Source organism: Piliocolobus tephrosceles, chromosome 6 (assembly GCF_002776525.5).
Source record: "Piliocolobus tephrosceles isolate RC106 chromosome 6, ASM277652v3, whole genome shotgun sequence".
Classification (NCBI taxonomy): Eukaryota; Metazoa; Chordata; class Mammalia; order Primates; family Cercopithecidae; genus Piliocolobus; species Piliocolobus tephrosceles.
Window position 1 is genome coordinate 76,405,751 of NC_045439.1, and position 20,647 is coordinate 76,426,397.

The 20,647-nt window shown below is 40.0% G+C and overlaps 1 protein-coding gene across 1 annotated transcript in view; it reads left to right on the forward strand.

The window, feature by feature from the left end:
- LOC111552757 (aromatase) overlaps positions 1-15,127 on the forward strand; it is a 132,302-nt gene extending 117,175 nt beyond the window's left edge. The window contains exons 6-11 of the mRNA XM_023227169.2: positions 3,487-3,663; positions 6,661-6,775; positions 9,516-9,630; positions 10,099-10,261; positions 12,756-12,997; positions 14,254-15,127. Of these exons, the coding sequence (XP_023082937.1) occupies positions 3,487-3,663; positions 6,661-6,775; positions 9,516-9,630; positions 10,099-10,261; positions 12,756-12,997; positions 14,254-14,502 (1,061 nt within the window). The 3' untranslated portion in view covers positions 14,503-15,127. The remainder of the gene's footprint in view (positions 1-3,486; positions 3,664-6,660; positions 6,776-9,515; positions 9,631-10,098; positions 10,262-12,755; positions 12,998-14,253) is intronic.
- Positions 15,128-20,647: the final 5,520 nt, after the last annotated feature.

Below are 20,647 nucleotides of genomic sequence, written 5' to 3' on the forward strand. Positions count from 1 at the left end.
GGCGCCCGCCACCACGCCCGGCTAATTTTTTGTATTTTTAGTAGAGATGGGGTTTCACCATGTTAGCCAGGATGGTCTCAATCTCCTGACCTTGTGATCCACCCGCCTCAGCCTCCCAAAGTGTTGGGATTACAGGCATAAGCCACCGCGCCTGGCTAATTTTTTGTATTTTTAGTAGAGATGGGGTTTCTCCGTCTTAGCCAGGATGGTCTCGATTTCCTGACCTTATAATCCGCCCGCCTCGGCCTCCCGAAGTGTTGGGATTACAGGCATGAGCCTGTAATCTTTGCTTTTAAGAACTCATGATGAAGTTTGTCCCACCCCATTTCAAAGTCCTTAACCTTAGTTATATCTGCTACTTTTCCTGTAAAGTAACGTATTAGTAGGTTCTGGGGATTATGACCCAGACAAATTTAGGGTGCTATTATTCTGCCTATCACTCATGTTGGGGGAGATAAATCTCCTTATACCTTATAAAACTATGGAACGAATTAATGGAAAAAGTATAGGACTTAGTATTACAGGTTGTGAGTTTGAGTCCCAGCACTGCCACTTGCTACCTATCTGACCTTAGGCAAGTCGCTTCGCCTTTCTGAGCTTCAGTTTCCCTATTGACAAAAGGTGATAAATGTTATAAAACTTGCACTCTAGGGCTGTTGTGAAGAGCAAATGAAATAATGCTATAAGATCCCATAGAAATGTACGTTTGACTTTTTCATTTGGCTCAGGCATATTAGGAATATGTGAACTAGTATTTAGGAGTAGTTAACTTTCACATACCAATATTCTCTACCCTGACATGCAAGAGCTAATTAAAAGAATCTCTAAGTTCATCCATTTGTTTAACAAACCACCGTTGTCATCACTGAACTAGGTACCAAGATACAATGACAAACCAGATGTGGTTCCTGCCCTTGAGGAACTTATAATGGGTGAGGGGGGTTTGAATTAGGAAGGGGCAGCCCAGCACATCACCAAATACTACCCTAGGTGATAGTAATGCTGGCGGTTGCACAGAGTGATGCCAAGTACAGATGAACAGGCCATCTAAAGCACACTGAGGGGCAGGGGAGACTTTTCAGAGGACTGGATGCTTATAATGCGTAAGGTAGAAGCTAATTAAGAAAACAAAAGACAAACATTCTAGGAGTAAAGAACAGGATAGCCAAAGGCACAGATGAGTAGTTAGACATGAGGCATCCAGGGCCCTGTCAGTAAGTCCTTGTGCCTGGTGCAGATACATTCTGTGTGGCCAAGGGGAGGGCAGGGCCATATCACCAAAAATCTCTCGGTTAAGGCAAGGAATTGAGCTTATCTCAAAAACTATGGAGAATCACTAAAGATTTTAAGCAGAATGACATGAACATATTTGTATTTTATAAAAATCCCTCTGGTAGCAGAGAGAATGACTAACTGGAAGGAAGCAGGACCGTGAGCAGTGAGAACATTTAGGAGCTACTGCAGTGATGCAGGAAGGGTGGAGGGGAGGCTGTGGGTTCAAGATAGTCAAAAGGATAGACCCTACAGTAGTAGCCCCTATAGTACTTGGAAATTAAGCAAAACATCTTTGTGACTTTTTTTAGATAGCCTTCTATAGGGAAGATCAGGGTTTCTACAAAAAAGTGCTACACAACTGGACCCAAATTCATAATCCCAAGAAATAGGAGGCTAATTGCTTATTGGAAAGTTCACTGTGGTATCTGACATTTCTATAATCAATGAGAGTCCTAAGCATTTTTCAACGAATTTCCTTTTAGAGTTTGACTCCCTATTGGTTTTCCTGATATAGTAGAAAGTTTGGCACAAGTTTCAGTAACGTTAATGAAAGTATTGACTTACTGGGTGAGTCTGTAGAGAAATAGTTAAGTGCAACTTAGGCAATGGCCCATCTTGGGAGGTGGGGAAGGGTGGGAGTGAGGGGTGAAGAAATAGCATATGTTTCCAAAAACTGCCAAGAAATGTGTCCATATTGAAGGTATTTACTGATTGCTTGCCCAAATTTCTTTTGACTGGATAGATTCAATACGTTTTGGCACATTTTAAAAATTAAATCATATCTACATCATACCACTGCCTATAAACAATGTTATTACATTTTTGCCCATAAGTTTGGCATGTGGCTTCAAGCTCTTTAAACACAGAGGCAAATCATGCATCAGCCTGGGAGAAAACCACCAGTGACATTCTAAGCCAACCCTTCCACACAAAGGATTGAGTCATTTGTCCTGCTTGCTGAAGTGGCAGTCACCCAGAGAACAACATCCTGGTCTTTCACATCTGCCAAGTCCTTCCTATGGTCAGAAAGCCTGCTTCTACCTCAACCTTCCTTCCAAGATGTATGGAAATCTCAAAAGTCTAGGACCAGTGCTCAGGCCTCCTTTCTTGTTTGCAAAGTATACCTTTAGGCATGGGGGTTCTGCAGCTTAACCCAGTGTGTGTGTGTGTGTGTGTGTGTGTGTGTGTTTAAGAGAGAGAGAGAGAGGATAGTCTTCTTCTGGAGTTACATCTACAAAGTTTCCCACTATTTTTTGTCTCATTTCAAAGACTCTGATGTTAACAACAAACATGAATAGACTTAAAAAGAAAGATTACTCCTAAAAGAAGCTTAAAGAAACTTAACACAGAGAGAGAAAAGGGCACTTTAAGGGTTAAACCCTCCTGTGTAGGCCACCCACCATCAGGACTGCTCAGATAGTCAGGAACAGGGCAAGAGTGAGATCAGAGCCAGTTTACTCTGTTTTCATTCATTCATTCTTTCCTCTATTGAAAAAATATGTATGAAGGCCCCCATGGACCATCAGCTTGAAGTGCAATGCTAATGAACGACTGTCACTGTCCTTAAAGAGCTCTCAGTTCAGTGAGGGAAGACTGGTAAGCAAGCAAGGAATTGCTTATCTGTCATGCCGTTGGTTGAGTAAAATAAACCTGGAAGTAGTTTGAAGAGAAATCAAAATTAAGAGAAGGGCACTTTGGGGGATTTTTATAACTAACCTTTTTGTTACACTTTAACAGGAAGCACCTTAGATCAAATGGGATCCAATTTAACCAATTTTCCAGTAATATCCTGCCAACTGTTGAAACACAAAATAAATATGATCCTAGGCAAATCCAAATCAGCTTTGGAGGGAAATGTATACAATAAATATGAAAAAATCACTGATTTGTGAGTTATGACCACAAGTACTAAATGTTTCCTTTGCAATCTCATAAATGGCTGGCTAGAGCATAAAAAAGTTTAATTTTTAACAGTCTGTTTAAAATAATATTTGTCCCTATCTTCCTTCCATTCATTCGTTCTTAACTATAGGATAGTACATGCTTATGGAAAATCACAGAAAAGCATAAGAAAAGATGATGAAAACTTCCACCCAATTATTAAATAAAAAATTGTGGACAATTAAGCTCCAACATAAAAAGCCAGAATGGCCTGATTTTGTGTGTGCCCTGGAATTCATGATGGCTGATTCTCTGATGTGTACCCTGCAGCTCTGTCAGGCCCCGGCCTTGTTCGCATGGTCACAGTCTGTGCTGAATCCCTCAAAACACATCTGGACAGGTTGGAGGAAGTGACCAATGAATCAGGCTACGTGGACGTGTTGACCCTCCTGCGGCGTGTCATGCTGGACACCTCTAACATGCTCTTCTTGAGGATCCCTTTGGACGGTACTGACATTTTCACTCTCGCATCTTGACCATCTGTCCTTTATTGAACAAGGAGCTAGGAGGGATAGCAGACCAAAGGAATCACATGCCGTTTTCTACATTGCTCTTGTTCAAACATTTCTAAGTAATCCTCGTTTTTTTCCCTAGTGTTTCTGCTTTGTTCACTTATAAAATATAAATTTCCATAAAGTAGGGGCCAGCATCTATTTCTTTTGTATCTTTCCTCATTACTCTAGGAAATAGAATTCTACCCACAATTGAAACTTAACAAATGTGATTAGTTCATTTGGTTGTTAACATATCCTACCACCAATCAACTTTATATATTTAATCATTTCCAATTGTTCTTTTGGGCATGATATATACATACATATATACACACATGTATATACACACACTCCTCCCTCAAAGCTACTAAACATGAAAATATCGTGCCTATATGATAAAAATGTCAATATTGCTGGTGATACTGATGCTGATGGAAATGACGATATTAGCTGCCATTAATGTAGTATCTAATGTGTGCCAAACAGTATTTAAAATTGCTATATATACATGTTTGCCATTTATTATTTATAGTCTTAACAAGATGTCTCACTCAAAAGACTAGTTTCCTCACTATGATACAGAAATGAATATTAAAACGTGCATGCTCACGTCAAACTCATAGAACTTGGTTTTATTTTGGCAGGATTAAACCAATTTGCAACTTGAGTACAACTGCCAATATTTTGGCTAGTTCTTGAAAAGTTGTGCCATTGTGCAAAAGTCCTTGAATTTTTGATAACTTTTTAACCTAATGATCAAACACCTGACAGGAATGGAATTCACTGGACTTGTACCTAATTGTTTTACACTTTTTTCTATGGGTTACATTTTTTATTGCCATTGGGACCTTTATCCACACACCAACCTGGAAAGTATAGGAATTAAAAAATTGGCATTCTTTCTGATATACCTTTTTCATTTTCTTCTTAAAGTCATTTAAATTATATATTACTCTTAATGTTTTAGTCTCCATTTTAGTAGTCTGTGTATAAGGTACTAGTACATGTACACAAAAAAAATTCACAAGCCCATTCAGATGTCTTTTAGAACATTACTTGCCACTAAATATTTATACAGTTAACATAATGCTTATTATGCCCTTGAATAATAGAATTTGTTTTTTTATTACTTCTTATCCATAAGCATTGGCCTTATATTATCTCAAGAGGAACAGAATTTATTATTAAACAAGATTCTTAAATCCATTATTCATATCGTGACTTCATACATTTTGTAACCCTAGTAGTGAATATACCCTAAAAACCTGTAGATCTCCCAAATCACTCTACTGATTAAAAAAAAAAAAAAAAAATGTACATGCAACTCTACCACCACACCAAAAAGCGTAAATCATTTGAGTAGTTTGGTGGTTACCAGAGGAAGGGAAGGGTAGTGGGCTAGTGGGGAGAGAAGAGATGAAGAGATGTTGATTAATGGGTACAAAAATACAGGTAGATAGAAGAAACAAGACCTAGTGTTCGATAAATCAGTGTAGTGAAGAAAATAAATAATAATCTATGTACAACCAAGTAGCTAGTAGAGAATAATTTGAATGTTCTCAGCATAAAGAAAAGATAAATGTTTAAGGTGATAAATATCCTCATTACCCTGATTTGGTTATTACACATTATACAAATCTATCAAAATATTACATGTACCCCTAAATATGTATATCTATTATGTATCAATAGAAAATTAATCATTTGGATTAATTCCATTCTGCTGTTGGCATTAAGTATGTACAACTCAATGTGAATTTTCCTGAATTAACTTAACACCAGTGTTCATTGATTCATACATTCATTCATCAAACATTTATTGATTGCCTATTTTATGCCAGGCACTGTTTTAGTTCTGGGGACATAACAGTGACCCAGACAGATAAAGTTCTTGCCTTCAAGGGACTTATATTCCAGTGGGTGATATGGACAGGAAAAGAAAGAAATATCTAATAAAATATTAGGCAATAGTAAGTGCCTTGAAGGAAAAATGAAGGAGGGCAAGAGGACAGGAAGTGAAGGAGGGCAACAGTGGGTGTGGGCACTCTCTATTGCCACACTGGCTGTATGGTTTTGGGCAAGCTTCCGAATTTCTATGAATTGCAATTTCTTCAACTGCAAAAGGATGACATCACAAAGCCCATGGCAAGAATATGAAGATGAAATTAAAAATCTCTTTCACAAAGCGCCTAGCATGGTGACTGGTATTTAGCAGTTGGAAATAAATGTCTGTTCTCTTCCCTTTTGTGTATTATCTGGTATAATTTGAAAAAGGGTTTTATTTCCTCTAGTATTCAATTTAATTAAAGAACATTTATTAAGAGCTGATTGTGTGTGAGGCTTAGGACAAGGCATTGAAGAACACAAGATGAATTCTACACTCTGGACTGAATATAAATAACTATGAAAGCTACGTGATGAGTGCTATGGGGGAAAAATGAACAAAGCACCATGAGAGCATGATTAGAAGCTATTAAGTGTATAATCCATATAAACTGTCCACTTCATGGCTCTGCTTACCCAACACCAAATGAAGTTAAAATGTGCTTGTTAGCCACCTAACAGGCTCTGCTTTTTGCACTCCCAGGTACCAGAGTGAAGGCCATAACAGCCATAATTACTAGTTTCATTTGTCCAGAGAAACAGGAGCAAGTTGGAAGCTCAGCCCGAGGAGAATATGTGAAATTCCAGGTTGAAAACTTGAAAACTAGCAACTAATTGGTTAACCAGTTCAATTTGGATGGCAAGGAGAACGAATCAGTGCTTGATTTCTCTACTGGTATTCATTCACATGGCTAAGACTCTTACTGAAGATGGAACCTCACTTAGCTTAGAACCCCGGACTGTTAGGAGAATCTACAGGGAATGTTTTCTGCCCAGAGCACCCTTCTTAGGCTCACATTTTGCTCAACTGCTCTTCCTTGTGCGTTTTTTTTTTTTTTTCCTACAGAAAGTGCTATCGTGGTTAAAATCCAAGGTTATTTTGATGCATGGCAAGCTCTCCTCATCAAACCAGACATCTTCTTTAAGATTTCTTGGCTATACAAAAAGTATGAGAAGTCTGTGTAAGTAATACAACTTTGGAAGATTTATGAGTACAATTGGATTGGTTTTTTTCCCTTGTGTCTTTGCTGTTTTTGTTGGCCTCTCCGGTAACTTTTCTGCTCTCTAGAGCCCACAGGGAGCTGTTGATTAAGTTGCTGATGAAACACTTTTTACAGCAATCTGGCTGCATTTGGCCAGACCAGAGAGTAAATGAAGCCTTTGGCTGGGCGGCTTCTCGGCAAGGGATCTGAGTGTGTGGTCTAGGAGCTTCAACTCAGGAACTAGGACACTAGTGTGTTTTGAGTTGAAGAGAAGGGTTGACTGATCCTGTCATTAATATCTGTCAAAATTATCTTTGCACAACTGAAAATCTGGAACCATAGAATCAATTTATAGTTGTGTTGTTTTTGAATGAATTTAACATAATTTAACTTGTAAGAACTGACATTAGTCTCGATACAATTTTTTCTTAATGAGTATAACTAACTTCAATAAAATGTGTGTGGGTTTTTAAAATTATGCATCTTATGCTTTGGGAGTCTTGAAATTGTCATTAAATGGCTTTGTTTTTGTCTTAGAATTGTCCATCAGAAAATTGGGCAAATGCCCAGTGGCCTACAGGCTAATCAATGTGTTTGTAGAGTATAAGTAGCCAGTCACTAAACACTGCTACCTCTGACCACCAGTGGAAAGCCTATGGAATCTAGAAGCAGAAAGTCCTGCTTTGTGTCCTGTTTCTAATGGCCTTGGGAAGTTATTTAAAGTAAGATATAATCTATCTTCTAGAGTAGGGGCATAGGTTAATGACATCATATAAGTAAGGCAATTAGCATAGAGCATGGCACATAGAGGGTACTAAATATGTTAGTTTCTCCCTTTCCTGTGTTCATGTCTTCCTCAGATGTTCCTAACCATCTCAAGTTCTCCATCTCTAAACGTCCCCAAGCTTGTCTGAAGACCTGATTTTATTCTACTTGTGGATTTTGAAATTCAATAGTATTAGTTTCTAGAGAAGAAGCCAACTTGATGTTGTTTTGTTTAGTCTCTCATGGTTGATGAGTACTAGGTGAATGTTTTAGACACTTGGTTTTTTATACATTTCATTTCCACCAGAGCTTATTGTGACTTGAAAACAAATAGATAAAAGATTCCTCTCTTCCCTGTGATCAGAGTTGGTGGCAGTGGTAGTGGTCTGAAGAGTTCATTACATAGTTCTTAGTCATTAGTTTAGCCTTGGTCTTGGCCATTGGACCTATAGAAATTTATTGTACAAGTCTGTGTAAAGGTTTCTCTTAGGTTTCTGCAGTTCCATCAAGGAACTCTCTATGAATTTACATGCTAGGGGCACTCCAACACTTCCCAGACCATTAGGGGCTAGTGCTCAGATGGGAATGCTATGAGCATTCTCAGCCTACTAGGAAGAGGGCACCATAGCCCAACTGAGTGAATATCTGTTATTTGTATGTAGGAGTTGCTCAGTAAACATTTGATGAATGCATGGATCAGTAGGGTATTTAAGTGTATCAGTGAACATGTCAATTAGAATTTGAAAGATGGATTTATTGTACATTTAACGTAATACAGAACATTGTTCCCTGGGATAAGGGAACAATACACTTACAAAGAACACATACACTTAAGGACAGAGATAGGAAAAATTGAATTTAGATTCAAGTTGACTTTATTTTTCATCTAGTGTGATCCCTTCACTTTAAAAGGATGTAGGTCCCAGAGACTCAAAGTATCTTACATAGAAAGAGAATCAACCTGAACTAGGACCTGACCCCACCCCGTCCAAGTGTTCTTTCAACCACACTGCCAAAATACCTACACATATTTACGCAACTGTTTATTCATTCAACACATATTAGTGTTTACAATGTGGCAGAAACTAACAAGGCATGAGAATAAACATCAAGAATGATACCTAGTCACTGGAGTTTACTATTTATAACAGGAATCTCAAACTCAACAGTCTTCAGGACTAAGCAAAGACAAGCAGGCTATGGGGGCCGGGTGCAGTGGCTCATGCCTGTGATCCCAGCATTTTGGGAGGCCGGGGCAGGCAGATCAAACTCCTGAGGTCAGGAGTTTGAGACCAACCTGACCAACGTGGTGAAACCCTGTCTTTACTAAAAATACAAAAAATTAACTGGGCATGGTGGCGAGTACCTGTAATCCCAACTACTCAGGAGGCTGAGGCAGGAGAATGGCTTGAACCCAGGAGGTGGAGGCTGCAGTGAGCTGAGATCATGCCACTGCACTCCAGCCTGGGCGACAGACTGAGACTTTGTCTCAATTAAAAGAAAAAGAAAAAAAAAAAAAAAAAAAAGCAGGCTGTGGAAACATATGACAAGGAAATGAAGGTGCCTGTGGCAAACTGAAGAGCACCTGACAGCACTCACAGGTTTTTTTGTTTTCGTTTTAATTTAAACATTGTGCCTGCCAAATCAGAAATTGGAAAACATTGCTAGATTTAGCCTTTTGCTATCAATTGTTAACCCTTAACTAGAAGTCACAGCCTTGATTTTGCCACCAGAATCCAGAAACCTTAGCTAACTCTGGCACCTTAACCATGAAGTATAAGGTCTATGTAATTGAAGAGTATTTATGAAGAAATAAAACAGTAATTCACTGACTCATAAGCACCAAGGGTTTCAATTAAAGCAGATCATTTTACCTAAATACATGGCAAATAAATCTGTTTCACTAGATGTCTAAACTGAGTACAAATAGACTATATTTTGACTTTTTTTCCAGCAAGGATTTGAAAGATGCCATAGAAGTTCTGATAGCAGAAAAAAGACGCAGGATTTCCACGGAAGAGAAACTGGAAGAATGCATGGACTTTGCCACTGAGTTGATTTTAGCTGAGGTACTGACCTGAACTAACCGTAACTCCCATGCCGCATATGTTATGACTGTGTAGAGGTGTGTAAAGATCCCCTTTTTGTAACTGTTGTGTATTTCTGCTTTTAAATACTTTTTCTAGCAGTTCTATAATCCCAATCCAAATAGCCAGTATATTAGGTATTTCAGTAAGGCCTTTAAGATTGGAACATTCTAGTAAGACTGACTGCTAAGATTGTGACTCTTCTGTGTAACAATATAAAATATGAAAACAAGTTGGGGGAGGCTAAAGACACTACATGCATAGACAACTGGCCTAATTGTTCATCTTTCAGCTAAAGATTGTCATGTAAAATGTCCACAGTCAATCACAGAGACATGTGGTTTCTATTATTTCATTTTGTTGAAGTTGTTGATCCTTGAGTATCACCTCCCGTCATTTTTTGAAACTTTGATTCACTTTCCAAATTTTTCCCATCTTCCAATTGTTCAGAAACGAGGTGACCTGACGAGAGAGAACGTGAACCAGTGCATATTGGAAATGCTGATCGCAGCTCCTGACACCATGTCTGTCTCTTTGTTCTTCATGTTATTTCTCATTGCAAAGCACCCTAATGTTGAAGAGGCAATAATGAAGGAAATCCAGACTGTTGTTGGTAAGAATTTATCAAATAAATAACACAGCTTAAAAACAATTTCTTCTGAATGTCCATTTCTTATGTGCTAAAAATCTGATATCAAACACAAAATTTTTTATAATTCACTCCAAACAATAAAGCAAGACATTCTGTCACATTTGATTAACCAGATAGACTGAAAAGATGGTTCTTTCTGTGTTCTTAATCATAAAAGTAATACATGCTCATTGGGAGGAATTTAAATCACAGTGATGTGTAAAGCAGTAAGTGACACCCCCCAATCTTTTCCACTCTTCTCTCCAGCCTCATCCCCACTCTCCAGTGGCAACCATTGTGAATAGTTTGCTGTGTATTTGCAGAAATCTTTTTCTATTTGCCCACAAACACATATTTATGGTTGGATTTGTCCATTTTACAAAAATATGGGATCACATACAGTGTTCTGCCTCCCTTGTCAGTTACAAAATACTTTTATGGAATCTCCCAGGGAAATGATCGTCTCTCATTTATAGCAGTGTTTCTGGGCTTCAAGCGACCCGTTCACAAATGAACTTCCAGTTTGTGGCAGAAGGAAGAGGAGAGGATGACAGCAAAGACAGGGGAGTGATATATATCCCTCTCCACTCCAGTCCAGTGATGCCAGCCCCTTCCTCTTCCCTGCCCTCTGCTCCTCTGCAGCGGAGCTTCCAGGTCCACACTCAGGTCTTCCCCAGCTCTACTGCTTCACTGCTCTGTCTCCGCTTCAGTTTCATCCTGCTCCACTCTTCTACAGCAACAACCATGCCAACTTTGAAAGAAATCAAACTTGCTTTCTGGGAGAAAGCATAATTCCTCATTTGACACTTCCTTCACATGAGTAATCTTCTAGGAACACATTTCTTACAAATGTGAAGAGATATCACAGAATGTAGACTTCCCTCTCTTGACTTTACACAGACCCTGCAAAACAAGTTATTTGGTTGTAGAAAGGCATCATCCTTTTCCAAACCATTGGAGTGCTGCTTGAAATAGTTAAATATAAGGAGAAATTTCACTGAAGGGTTAAATATGGGAAAGAAGGGATCTGCAGCTGCCTCACACAGGTGGGAAGTTTCCTGGCAAGGTAGATAGCAAGGAGCCAGAATAACATCTAGACTCCAAATTCCAGAATATTTTCTTGACTGCCTCCTCTCAGGTTCTCAGGTTCTGTGCCAGGTGCAGGGCTATAGCCTTGAACAAGCCAGCACCATCCCTGCGCTCGGGGGGGCTCACGGTCTGGCGGGAAAAAGAAAACAAGCTCAATACAGTAAAGAGAGACCGAAGGAGGGCATTCAAGGAAACAATAAGCCTTTAATACATATTGAATACAATTTATTTGAGAGGTGAAATGTGTGTGTACATGTTGATGTTCCCTGACACTTCAAAAGGCCTCTGCAAAGATGGAAAAGCAGCAGAGCCATTTGCAAGTGTCCATGCTCCCTCCTGTGTGCCACACACAGACTGGGTAACTACTTCCTAGTGAGCACCTTTGGTCACCGTCTCCATCATCTTCCTTCTACTTCCCAACCCCAGCTATACAGGCCCCATTAGACCTTTGAGTGTGCCAGGGCAGTATGTAAGGGGAAGGGCCATGAAAGGACTCTGACCAAACTAGACCTTTCCTCAGTAGCTTGGTTGTATATGAGACAGGGCTGCCTCAGGACCCTGGACTATTTTTTATTCTGCAAAAGTGGCATCTCTGAAGCTTTACCATGTCTGGGAATAATCTGAGCCTCTTTGACCAGTGTCAGGCCAATCTGAGACAGTTAGGGTGTCCATCAATCCCCAGCTCACCCGGGGCTGATCTGAAGCACCTATTTTGTCGTGGTGGGGAGAACGTCCTTGTCACTCTACTGCAGGTCTTTCTTGAGATGCCGAGGGACTATCAGTGACATGTAAGGGCAGATGACTGCACAGGTAACCAAAGGAGAAAATTTCGTTGAAATGGATCAAATCTGCCACCTCACTTTGACTCTGCAGCAGCCTGTGCATCATCTCTGGGATGGTTGTAGTGCCAGTTTGCTCACAAGTGAAGAGAGGAAATGAATGTTCCCTACAATTTAGAGCAGGGAACAAAAACTCAAAGATTTCAGAAAGCAGGCAGATAAGATGAATGCTTGAAGCAGATTGGGCATGGTCTAGATGGAACTGTATGACGTATGCCTCCTCTAAACGGGTAATTGGCCACTCAGCGTCAGCCCATTATTGCTATGTGGGAATGTAAGTTCAGCGTCACCAAGTTTTCTGGATATTCAGGCTTTTCTATAAAATCCTCCAGTTTTTAAGGTAATTGGCTTTATATCTGAATTTTTATAAAACACTTTGTGGACTGAGAGTAACATATTTGGCCCTGGTTGCTGGTGTGCATTAGAATTAGAGCCACAGTTTTTTTCAACCAAGAGCAAACTGTTCTGTGGAAAAAACAGGAACTTTGATGTCAATCACAGATGGAAACTACTATTACCTTATTTTTCCCTTTTATCTGTTTCCACAGGTGAGAGAGACGTAAAGATTGATGATATGCAAAAATTAAAAGTGATGGAAAACTTCATTTATGAGAGCATGCGGTACCAGCCTGTTGTGGACTTGGTCATGCGCAAAGCCTTAGAAGATGATGTAATTGATGGCTACCCAGTGAAAAAGGGGACGAACATTATCCTGAATATTGGAAGGATGCACAGACTCGAGTTTTTCCCCAAACCCAATGAATTTACTCTTGAAAATTTTGCAAAGAATGTAAGAGCCCTTAAAGTTGAGCGTGCCATTCTTGAAAATGTCAACTGTTAAATCCTCTCTGGTTCTTTGTGTTTGCAATTTAAACGTTTCATTTTTCTTACTCATTCCCTCTGCCACCTCACCAGGAGCACACATGTCCCCTAGCTTGGAGCAGGGCTCCTATATTCATCCTCAATCCTTCAAGGATACTGGGTCTCCAGCTCTAAGAAGTATCTACATGTTGGCCACAAAATAGGTCAAAATGTGAAAAAGCTGGGCCCTTAATTTGGCTAAAATGAGGTGATTTTTGTTTAACCCAACCAACCTAATTTTCCATTTAAACTTTGTCATCATGTCATCAGATTCAGCTATAGCACCATCTGAGCAAAGGAAAGTCCACTATTGCTTCAGATGAAAATCAAATGAGACCAGAAGATTTAATTTTTGCAAAGTGCCTTTGGCTCATCAAATGGCCCCATGAGCAGTAGGTCCCATTCTAAATAGGACTTACTAATTAGAAGAGAGACAGTTTTTCTTTTTTTATATAATTGATGTATACTAGAGATTCCACCTTCATTAGGTCAAATTTTAGGCAATATGTTTTTCAATCTGAATTACATAAGCAGTTCCCTAAGTGCCCTTTTTTCAATTTGCATATGGTGTAGCAACATGATGCTAAAATTAATTAAGTACTCCAATTCATCTTGTTTCTACATGGGCAATCCAGATAATGCCATGTAAATCAGTAAACTGATCAACAAAAATTTGTTGAACATCTACTATATGCCAGGCACTAAGTCCAGATGTGGACAAGACAGATGTGGTCCTCATTAATTTTCTGCATAACTAAAATTAGTTAGATGCTTGGCACTGAATAGGCCAGGAATCTACATCTTTGCTTGCCTTTGTCTCTTATATGGTATCACAAAAAATAATCTTTGCCTTAGTGACTTATAAAACAGTAGTAAATCTGTGGCTATTCCACAGAGCTACCTGATTATACTAACACTTGCTGTAATAAGATGGTTTGCATTACTTTACCCCAGCACATGAAAGGCAAAACTGGGGACTCTCTGAGGTTGGGTCGGATCACAAGGGGTGAATCAAACAGGACAGAGAAAAGGCTTGAGTTCCAGTTGTTCATCTGAGGGGCTGGAGGGCATTGTGGCTGATAACCGCAACACAGTGTTCTGACCGACCCATGTTTTCAGAATGAATCAAACAGAGACTGAGTGGCTCTAGCCTTTAATATTCTGGCTGTCTGATCATTTTCACAGGTTCCTTATAGGTACTTTCAACCATTTGGCTTTGGGCCCCGTGGCTGTGCAGGAAAGTACATCGCCATGGTGATGATGAAAGCCATCCTCGTTACACTTCTGAGACGATTCCATGTGAAGACATTGCGAGGACAGTGTGTTGAGAGCATGCAGAAGATACACGACTTGTCCTCGCACCCAGATGAGACTAAAAACATGCTGGAAATGATCTTTACCCCCAGAAACTCAGACAGGTGTCTGGAACACTAGAGAAGGCTGGTCAGTACCCACTCTGGAGCATTTCTCATCAGTAGTTCACATACAAATCATCCATCCTTGCCAATACTGTCATCCTCACAGTGAACACTCAGTGGCCCACTGCATTTTATAGGCATACTTCGTATGGGTTGTCACCAAGCTGAGTGCTATTGGTCATCTGCTCCTGTTCACACCAGAGAACCAGACTACAAGAGAAAAAGCAAAGGCCAAGAGTTTGAGGGAGAAATAGTCAGTGAAGAAACTATCCGTAAAGGCCCGATTCCACCAAATGTGCTTTGAGAAGGATAGGCCTTCATTAACAAAATGTATGTCTGGTTCCCCACTAGAGCTCTACTGCCTCAACCCAAGGGGATTTTTATGTCTGGGGCAGAAACACTCAAGTTGATTAGAAAGACCAGCCCAATGTCAGGGTACCTGGGGCCAAACACAACTGCTAGTGTGAATTAAAATACTTTAATTTTGTTTTCTGTGGAGGTGGAACAGCAACATTCATAGTCTTTGGAGAAATGCTTAGAAATTCAGCATTTGACCCTTCCTGTGAATTAAGCCCAATTAATTCCTGTTTGTCCACATATGATCTGTCTGTGGCAAAAGTTAAATCAGAGGAAATTGTTTCCCAGTCTGTCAATTTATGCCTCAGCCACTTGCCTATACTACAATTTGTTGTATTACCTGTAGATTCAAGTAATACAAACTAATTTAGTAATAGCCTGGGTTAAGTATTATTAGGACCCTGTGTCTGCTGTAGAAAAGAAAATTCGCATACTGCACTTCAAATTCAAATAAAAATCCTTTTGGCATGTTTCCATTTTTGCTTAGCTCAATTAGTGTGGCTAACCAAGAGATAACTGTAAATGTGACATTGATTTGCTTTTACTACAGCTTCAGTGACTGGGGGAGGAAAAGTCCCAACCCAATGGGCTCAAACTTCTAAGGGGTGCTCCTCTCATCCCCTTATCCTTCTCCCTCGACATTTTCTCCCTCTCTTTCTTCCCATGACCCCAAAAGCCAAGGGCAACAGATCAGAAAAGAACGTAGTCAGAGTAGAACCCCTGAAGTATTTTTTAATCCTACCTCAAAATTTAACAGTTACCTGAGAGATTTAACGTTATCTAGTTCATTGAATCATTGTATGTGGTCCTAGATAAAATGCATACCTTGGAATTCGCTTTCTAAAGGAAATCAAATGAATGGAGGAACTTTTCAAACACCACTTTACTTGTGTTATATAGCCAATATAACTATCTCTACTGAATGTCATTGAAAAACTGAAAAATTAAACTTATTTACAAATAGGTAAATATTTGTCATTGAATCCATTGCCATCCCATTTGACTATTCTTTTCATCCTACTGTGTAGTAATAAGGCAACAGCTGAGTATAAGATGAGACTGTAATCTCCCTGAAAGCAGGAGCTACTTTCTTTCTTTTGTAATCCATCCACATCCCCATCTCCCTGTCCTGTCTCCCTGTATTCTCTCCCAAGCTCAGTTCTGAATAGGCACTCCTGCTCAGAGATACTCCCAACTGATGCAGAAACCAAATAAAGAGGTAGGTATTCCAAGAATTCAAGAATGGATATTAGTAAAAAGTAAAACATTTAGTTGAGCTTGGAATTATTTGGATCATCTATATGGCCTAAAAATATATGGACTATGCCTGTGTACCTGAATATGTCTATAGTCAGCTCGAGACAATCATCCAAATAATTTAGACCTCTGAAAGCAAGGCCAGGATTTGCGATTTAATGTGTCCAAATTAATTCACTTGAAAATTAGTAACACTCTGTTTACATTGCCTCTGGCTGGAGCTGCATGGTGGAGGAAGCCCAACTTTGGATCCATATACTTCACCTATCCAATATACTTGGGACATTTATGTATATTTTATCTGTATATATGAAGCCAAGGTCCGTGTCTACACAGTCAAAGTGAAATGAAAGTTTGATATAGTTGTATATAGATAACTATTTTGCAGATACAAAAATATCCTGGGGGAAAACTGGGAGTGGAGGGGTGGGGGGTGGGAATGAGGGATATGGGGGAGGGACAGGAAGAGGGGAAGTGTTGGTTTGAATGATCCAAGCAAACTCTCCCAGAATCAAATACCTGGGTAGTTGTTCAACTTTTCATTCTTCTTAGCCTGTATAGACAAACCCCATACCTTTGTAGAGGCTTGGCCTAGGAATTTTGGAATACCATTGGCTTTTCATAGGCAGATGAACATGTATTTGAAAATTCTATTATCTCCTCAGAATTTTGCCTCATTGTTAAGTGCTGAACTGTCACTCTTGAATGTGCAATGTGCTGTGGATTCCATTTTCATCAGTTCTCAAAGAACTGGAATGTGTAAATTATCAGTGAAATGCATGCATATAAGGGCTCTATCATTATCAAATTGTAAGGACAATTGTCCCCTTCTATATCTTTGGACATACTAGACACCCCCATGCCTTCTTTGAGATCCCATTTTCCCTCTCTCAAGTGGAAAATAATCACATCCAGCAAGTTCTCTCATTATTGAGAAATAACACTTGGAAATTGCCACCTTTTATTCCTAAGCAGCACATTTCACTGCTCATCGTGCTAATATTCCACAAAAGCATGTGCCATTGGCCCACTGAAGGATGGAGGGACCCTTTTCAATCTGTATCAGCTGGGCTCTGGGACTGAATCTCTCACCTATTCTTGCAGAAGGACATACTAATTAAACCTTGTCAAAGTAGTAAGTCAAATGGAGCATAGGATGCTTTCAGTTGCTCTTAGCTCAAAGAACAAAGTCAAGGGCTTAACCCTTCAGGGTTCAATTCTGTCAGGGCTTACCTGTTTCAAATTCTTCATTTCCTTTCTGCAGCTTTTAGCAGGTATTGCCCTATTCTAGGAAGTCAATGACCATAACCCTGTTTCTACCAGGTCAACAAGACAATGGAATGTATTTAGACAGGGCAATCCCCATTCATCAAGTCCAACCCATTAAGTATACTCTACCCCTCTCTCTCCCATCAAGAAAACATTTCAAAGTGCAAAACAAATAAGAGTCATAAGAAAACAACGATAATTATAAGAATAACCTCGAATCCACTGTGGTTTATGACAAAAAGCAAATGTTTCACAAACCTCAGTATTTTAATTTGTTAGCAAAACATTTCTTGCAAAGAAGGTCTTAATTAGAAGGTAAGGCAGCTGAGTGCCTGTGGTCCAGGTAATTTTTAAAGTTCCTTTCAGCACTGCCACTTCATGAATAGGGAGGCAGTGGAGCCCTGAATCTGGGCTCAGGCTTTTTGTAAGAATATGCTTTGGACAAACTGTTTCATTTCTCCATATCACAGTTTTCTCATCAATCCAATGGGGATAATAATTATCTCATAAGCATTGCTGTGAGGATTGCAAGAAATAATTTCTGTGAAGCCCTTTAGCACAGTGCTGGTACATAGCAGCCTCTCACTGAGCATAGGGCATGATAATGATGAGCTCAGTAATTAGGCTGAATCATGATCTCCTCAAACCTCTTCTTGTGCATTAGAGGGCGGCAGGAGATGATGTGCCAGATGCTTCTATTATCTCACATTAGGCTTCATGACAACCTTTCCATCAGTATGAATGCCTCAGTAATCCCTGCAGCCTATTGATAAGACAGAGTCCCAGGGAGTTTGGGGACTTGCACCCAAGCACTCAGCTAGTAAAGGAGCAAGCAAGATTCGAGTCTACCTCTCATTCCAAAGCCCTTGTCCCCTCTCTCGTGCCATCTTTTTGCAGCAGGACTAACCTGCTGAGAGGCTGGGGAGCCTCATTCCACTTCCCCAGCTCTCTCACCATGTGATGCTGGGTAAACCCCTTTTAAGGGCTGCTCATTCCCCCATCTCATTGCCCAAGGAATATGAAGCAAGGAATATCTCAGTTTCTTCATCTATGAAATATGGATGATTTTACTTGCCTTCCCTACTTCCCAAATGTGTTTCGAGGTACCTTCTCAAAAGAGATCGGGGAAAGTAAAAGTTTAGTTAGTATGAAGTCGTAGTAGTATTAATGAGTGTATTCCAACAGCTGCCTCAATAAGAAATTATCAGATTCCATTTGGCCATTACCTGACCATCAGGAACATTTCTAGCTTCACACAATTTCAGTTCATTTCAGATTTGTCACTGCATTAAAAAATAAGGAGTGGATTTTATAAATAGTCATTTTCTATAAACACACAGTGTGCAAGGCAGACTGCATGATGGCCATAAAATTGCCTACATTTTGGCCAAACTGGCAAATGCTAATAAGTCTATTATGATTGACAGCTATTATGCAATTTCTTCTTCTGGCAAGGATTCCATATATGAATGAAATATTCAGTCCCTCACATAGTTATTTCCAGTGGGGATAAGCTAGGGGTTTGGTGTGGAGGAGGCAAAACCAGACACATGGGCACAAAGCTTTCCTCTTCTAGCCTAGTTAAGCCTGGATAGATGAAGAACTAAGGGTTGTAAAAGTACATTCATTCTTTCACACCAGGAAAACAGTAACTGTAGGTACTTTCTTACTACATTAAGCCCTTTTAACAATCATGTCATTTACTTCTCTCAACAATACTGTGAGGTGGTTATTACTCTCCCCCATCCATCCATCCATTTTTATTCCTTTGCTACCTGCTTGGTAGGGTTTTCCTCCCCTACCCACGTATACCCTAACACATATGGCCAGTGTCTCAGCTTCTATTATCAAAAACTGCTCCCGAAACATTTTTTAAAAACTCCTTGGAAGGCTGAGGTGGGAGGATTGGTTGAGCTCAGAAGTTCAAGATCAAAGTGAGCTATGATAGTACCACTGCACTCCAGTTAGGGTGACAAAACGAGACCCTATCTCAAAATAAATAAATAAATAAATAAATAAATAAATTGCTAAATGTGTCTACCTAAGCTATAAAGCATAGCTAAGTTTCAAAATGTCATCCTCCCTTACAGTAGAAGTTTTTGGTTTTCTAGGGAATTGCACAAAAGCTTGATAGGCAAGCTGGGCTTGTGGGAGGAGAGGAGGAGGGAAAGGAGATGGTATCTTCCAGATACCCCTAAAATGATACCACCTACTTCACCCACACATGAAGCTGGTCCACCTATAATGTGGTGTTTAGGTTGCAAGGGTTCCCAAATCAGAATGCCTATAGGAGCCAGGCAGGCAACACAAATTGGACAATCAGACCAGCTATAAGTAGAGCCCGTGGGAGACAAGGAAAATGCCTCACCTAAAGGCATTCAGGTTCCATGTTCCTGAATGCCAGTGTCAGCCAAACCAAACACAGTGCCAGCCAAACCAAACACAGTGCCAGCCAAACCAAACTCGTCTGTGAGCTGGATTGGGCCCGTGGTTTAAGGTCTTTAACATCATTCCTGTTCATATCCAACATTTTGTTTGCACCCTGTCTTCACCTGGTGAGAAAGGCAGAGAAGTCCCATTTCACTGATGTGAAAACTAAAGCCTGGAGAGCCCGAGTGGTTTGTCCAAAGCCACCCACTAAGTGCCAGATCCAGGACTCTTCCGGGGATCCCAGCTCCAAGTCCAGGGCTGTTTGATTTTACCTGGCTGACTTCCCTTCATAGCTGTGCAGATTCTGATGATGAGTTCGATGCACTTTCACCAATCTGAATATCAGTAGCCACCTCTGTAAATATGGATTACACCAGAGGAGCTCTACAGTCATTTCCGATGCCTTTATTATGTTAAGTTACTATTTTGCTTCATAACATGATAGCATCTTTTCCCCTTTGTATGTAAGCCCTAATAGCAAATTGAGTGTATAACGCACTCTCGGGTCAAGCATGCAATTTGGTCACTGAAAGGGTGATGTGGGCGTCCAGTGTGCACCAACTGGCTCACTGCAAGCCCCCAAACACTAGTATGTCTGCGTGTATCCCTAACTTGCTGCCACAGGGGGATGGAGATGTTGATGGAACACACTTCATTCACAAATAATTACTTTATTCCTATTGTAACTTTTGAGCAAGCCAACGGGTTTGCTGAAGCAAATGATTTTTTTCCTAAGTGGTGTTGGGTTTATACTCAAACCAACTGAAGCACTAAGAGCTCAATAATACCTCCCATCCCTGCTGAAATGACCACTTTCTCCGGGCACCAATGCCTCTGGCATGCTTACA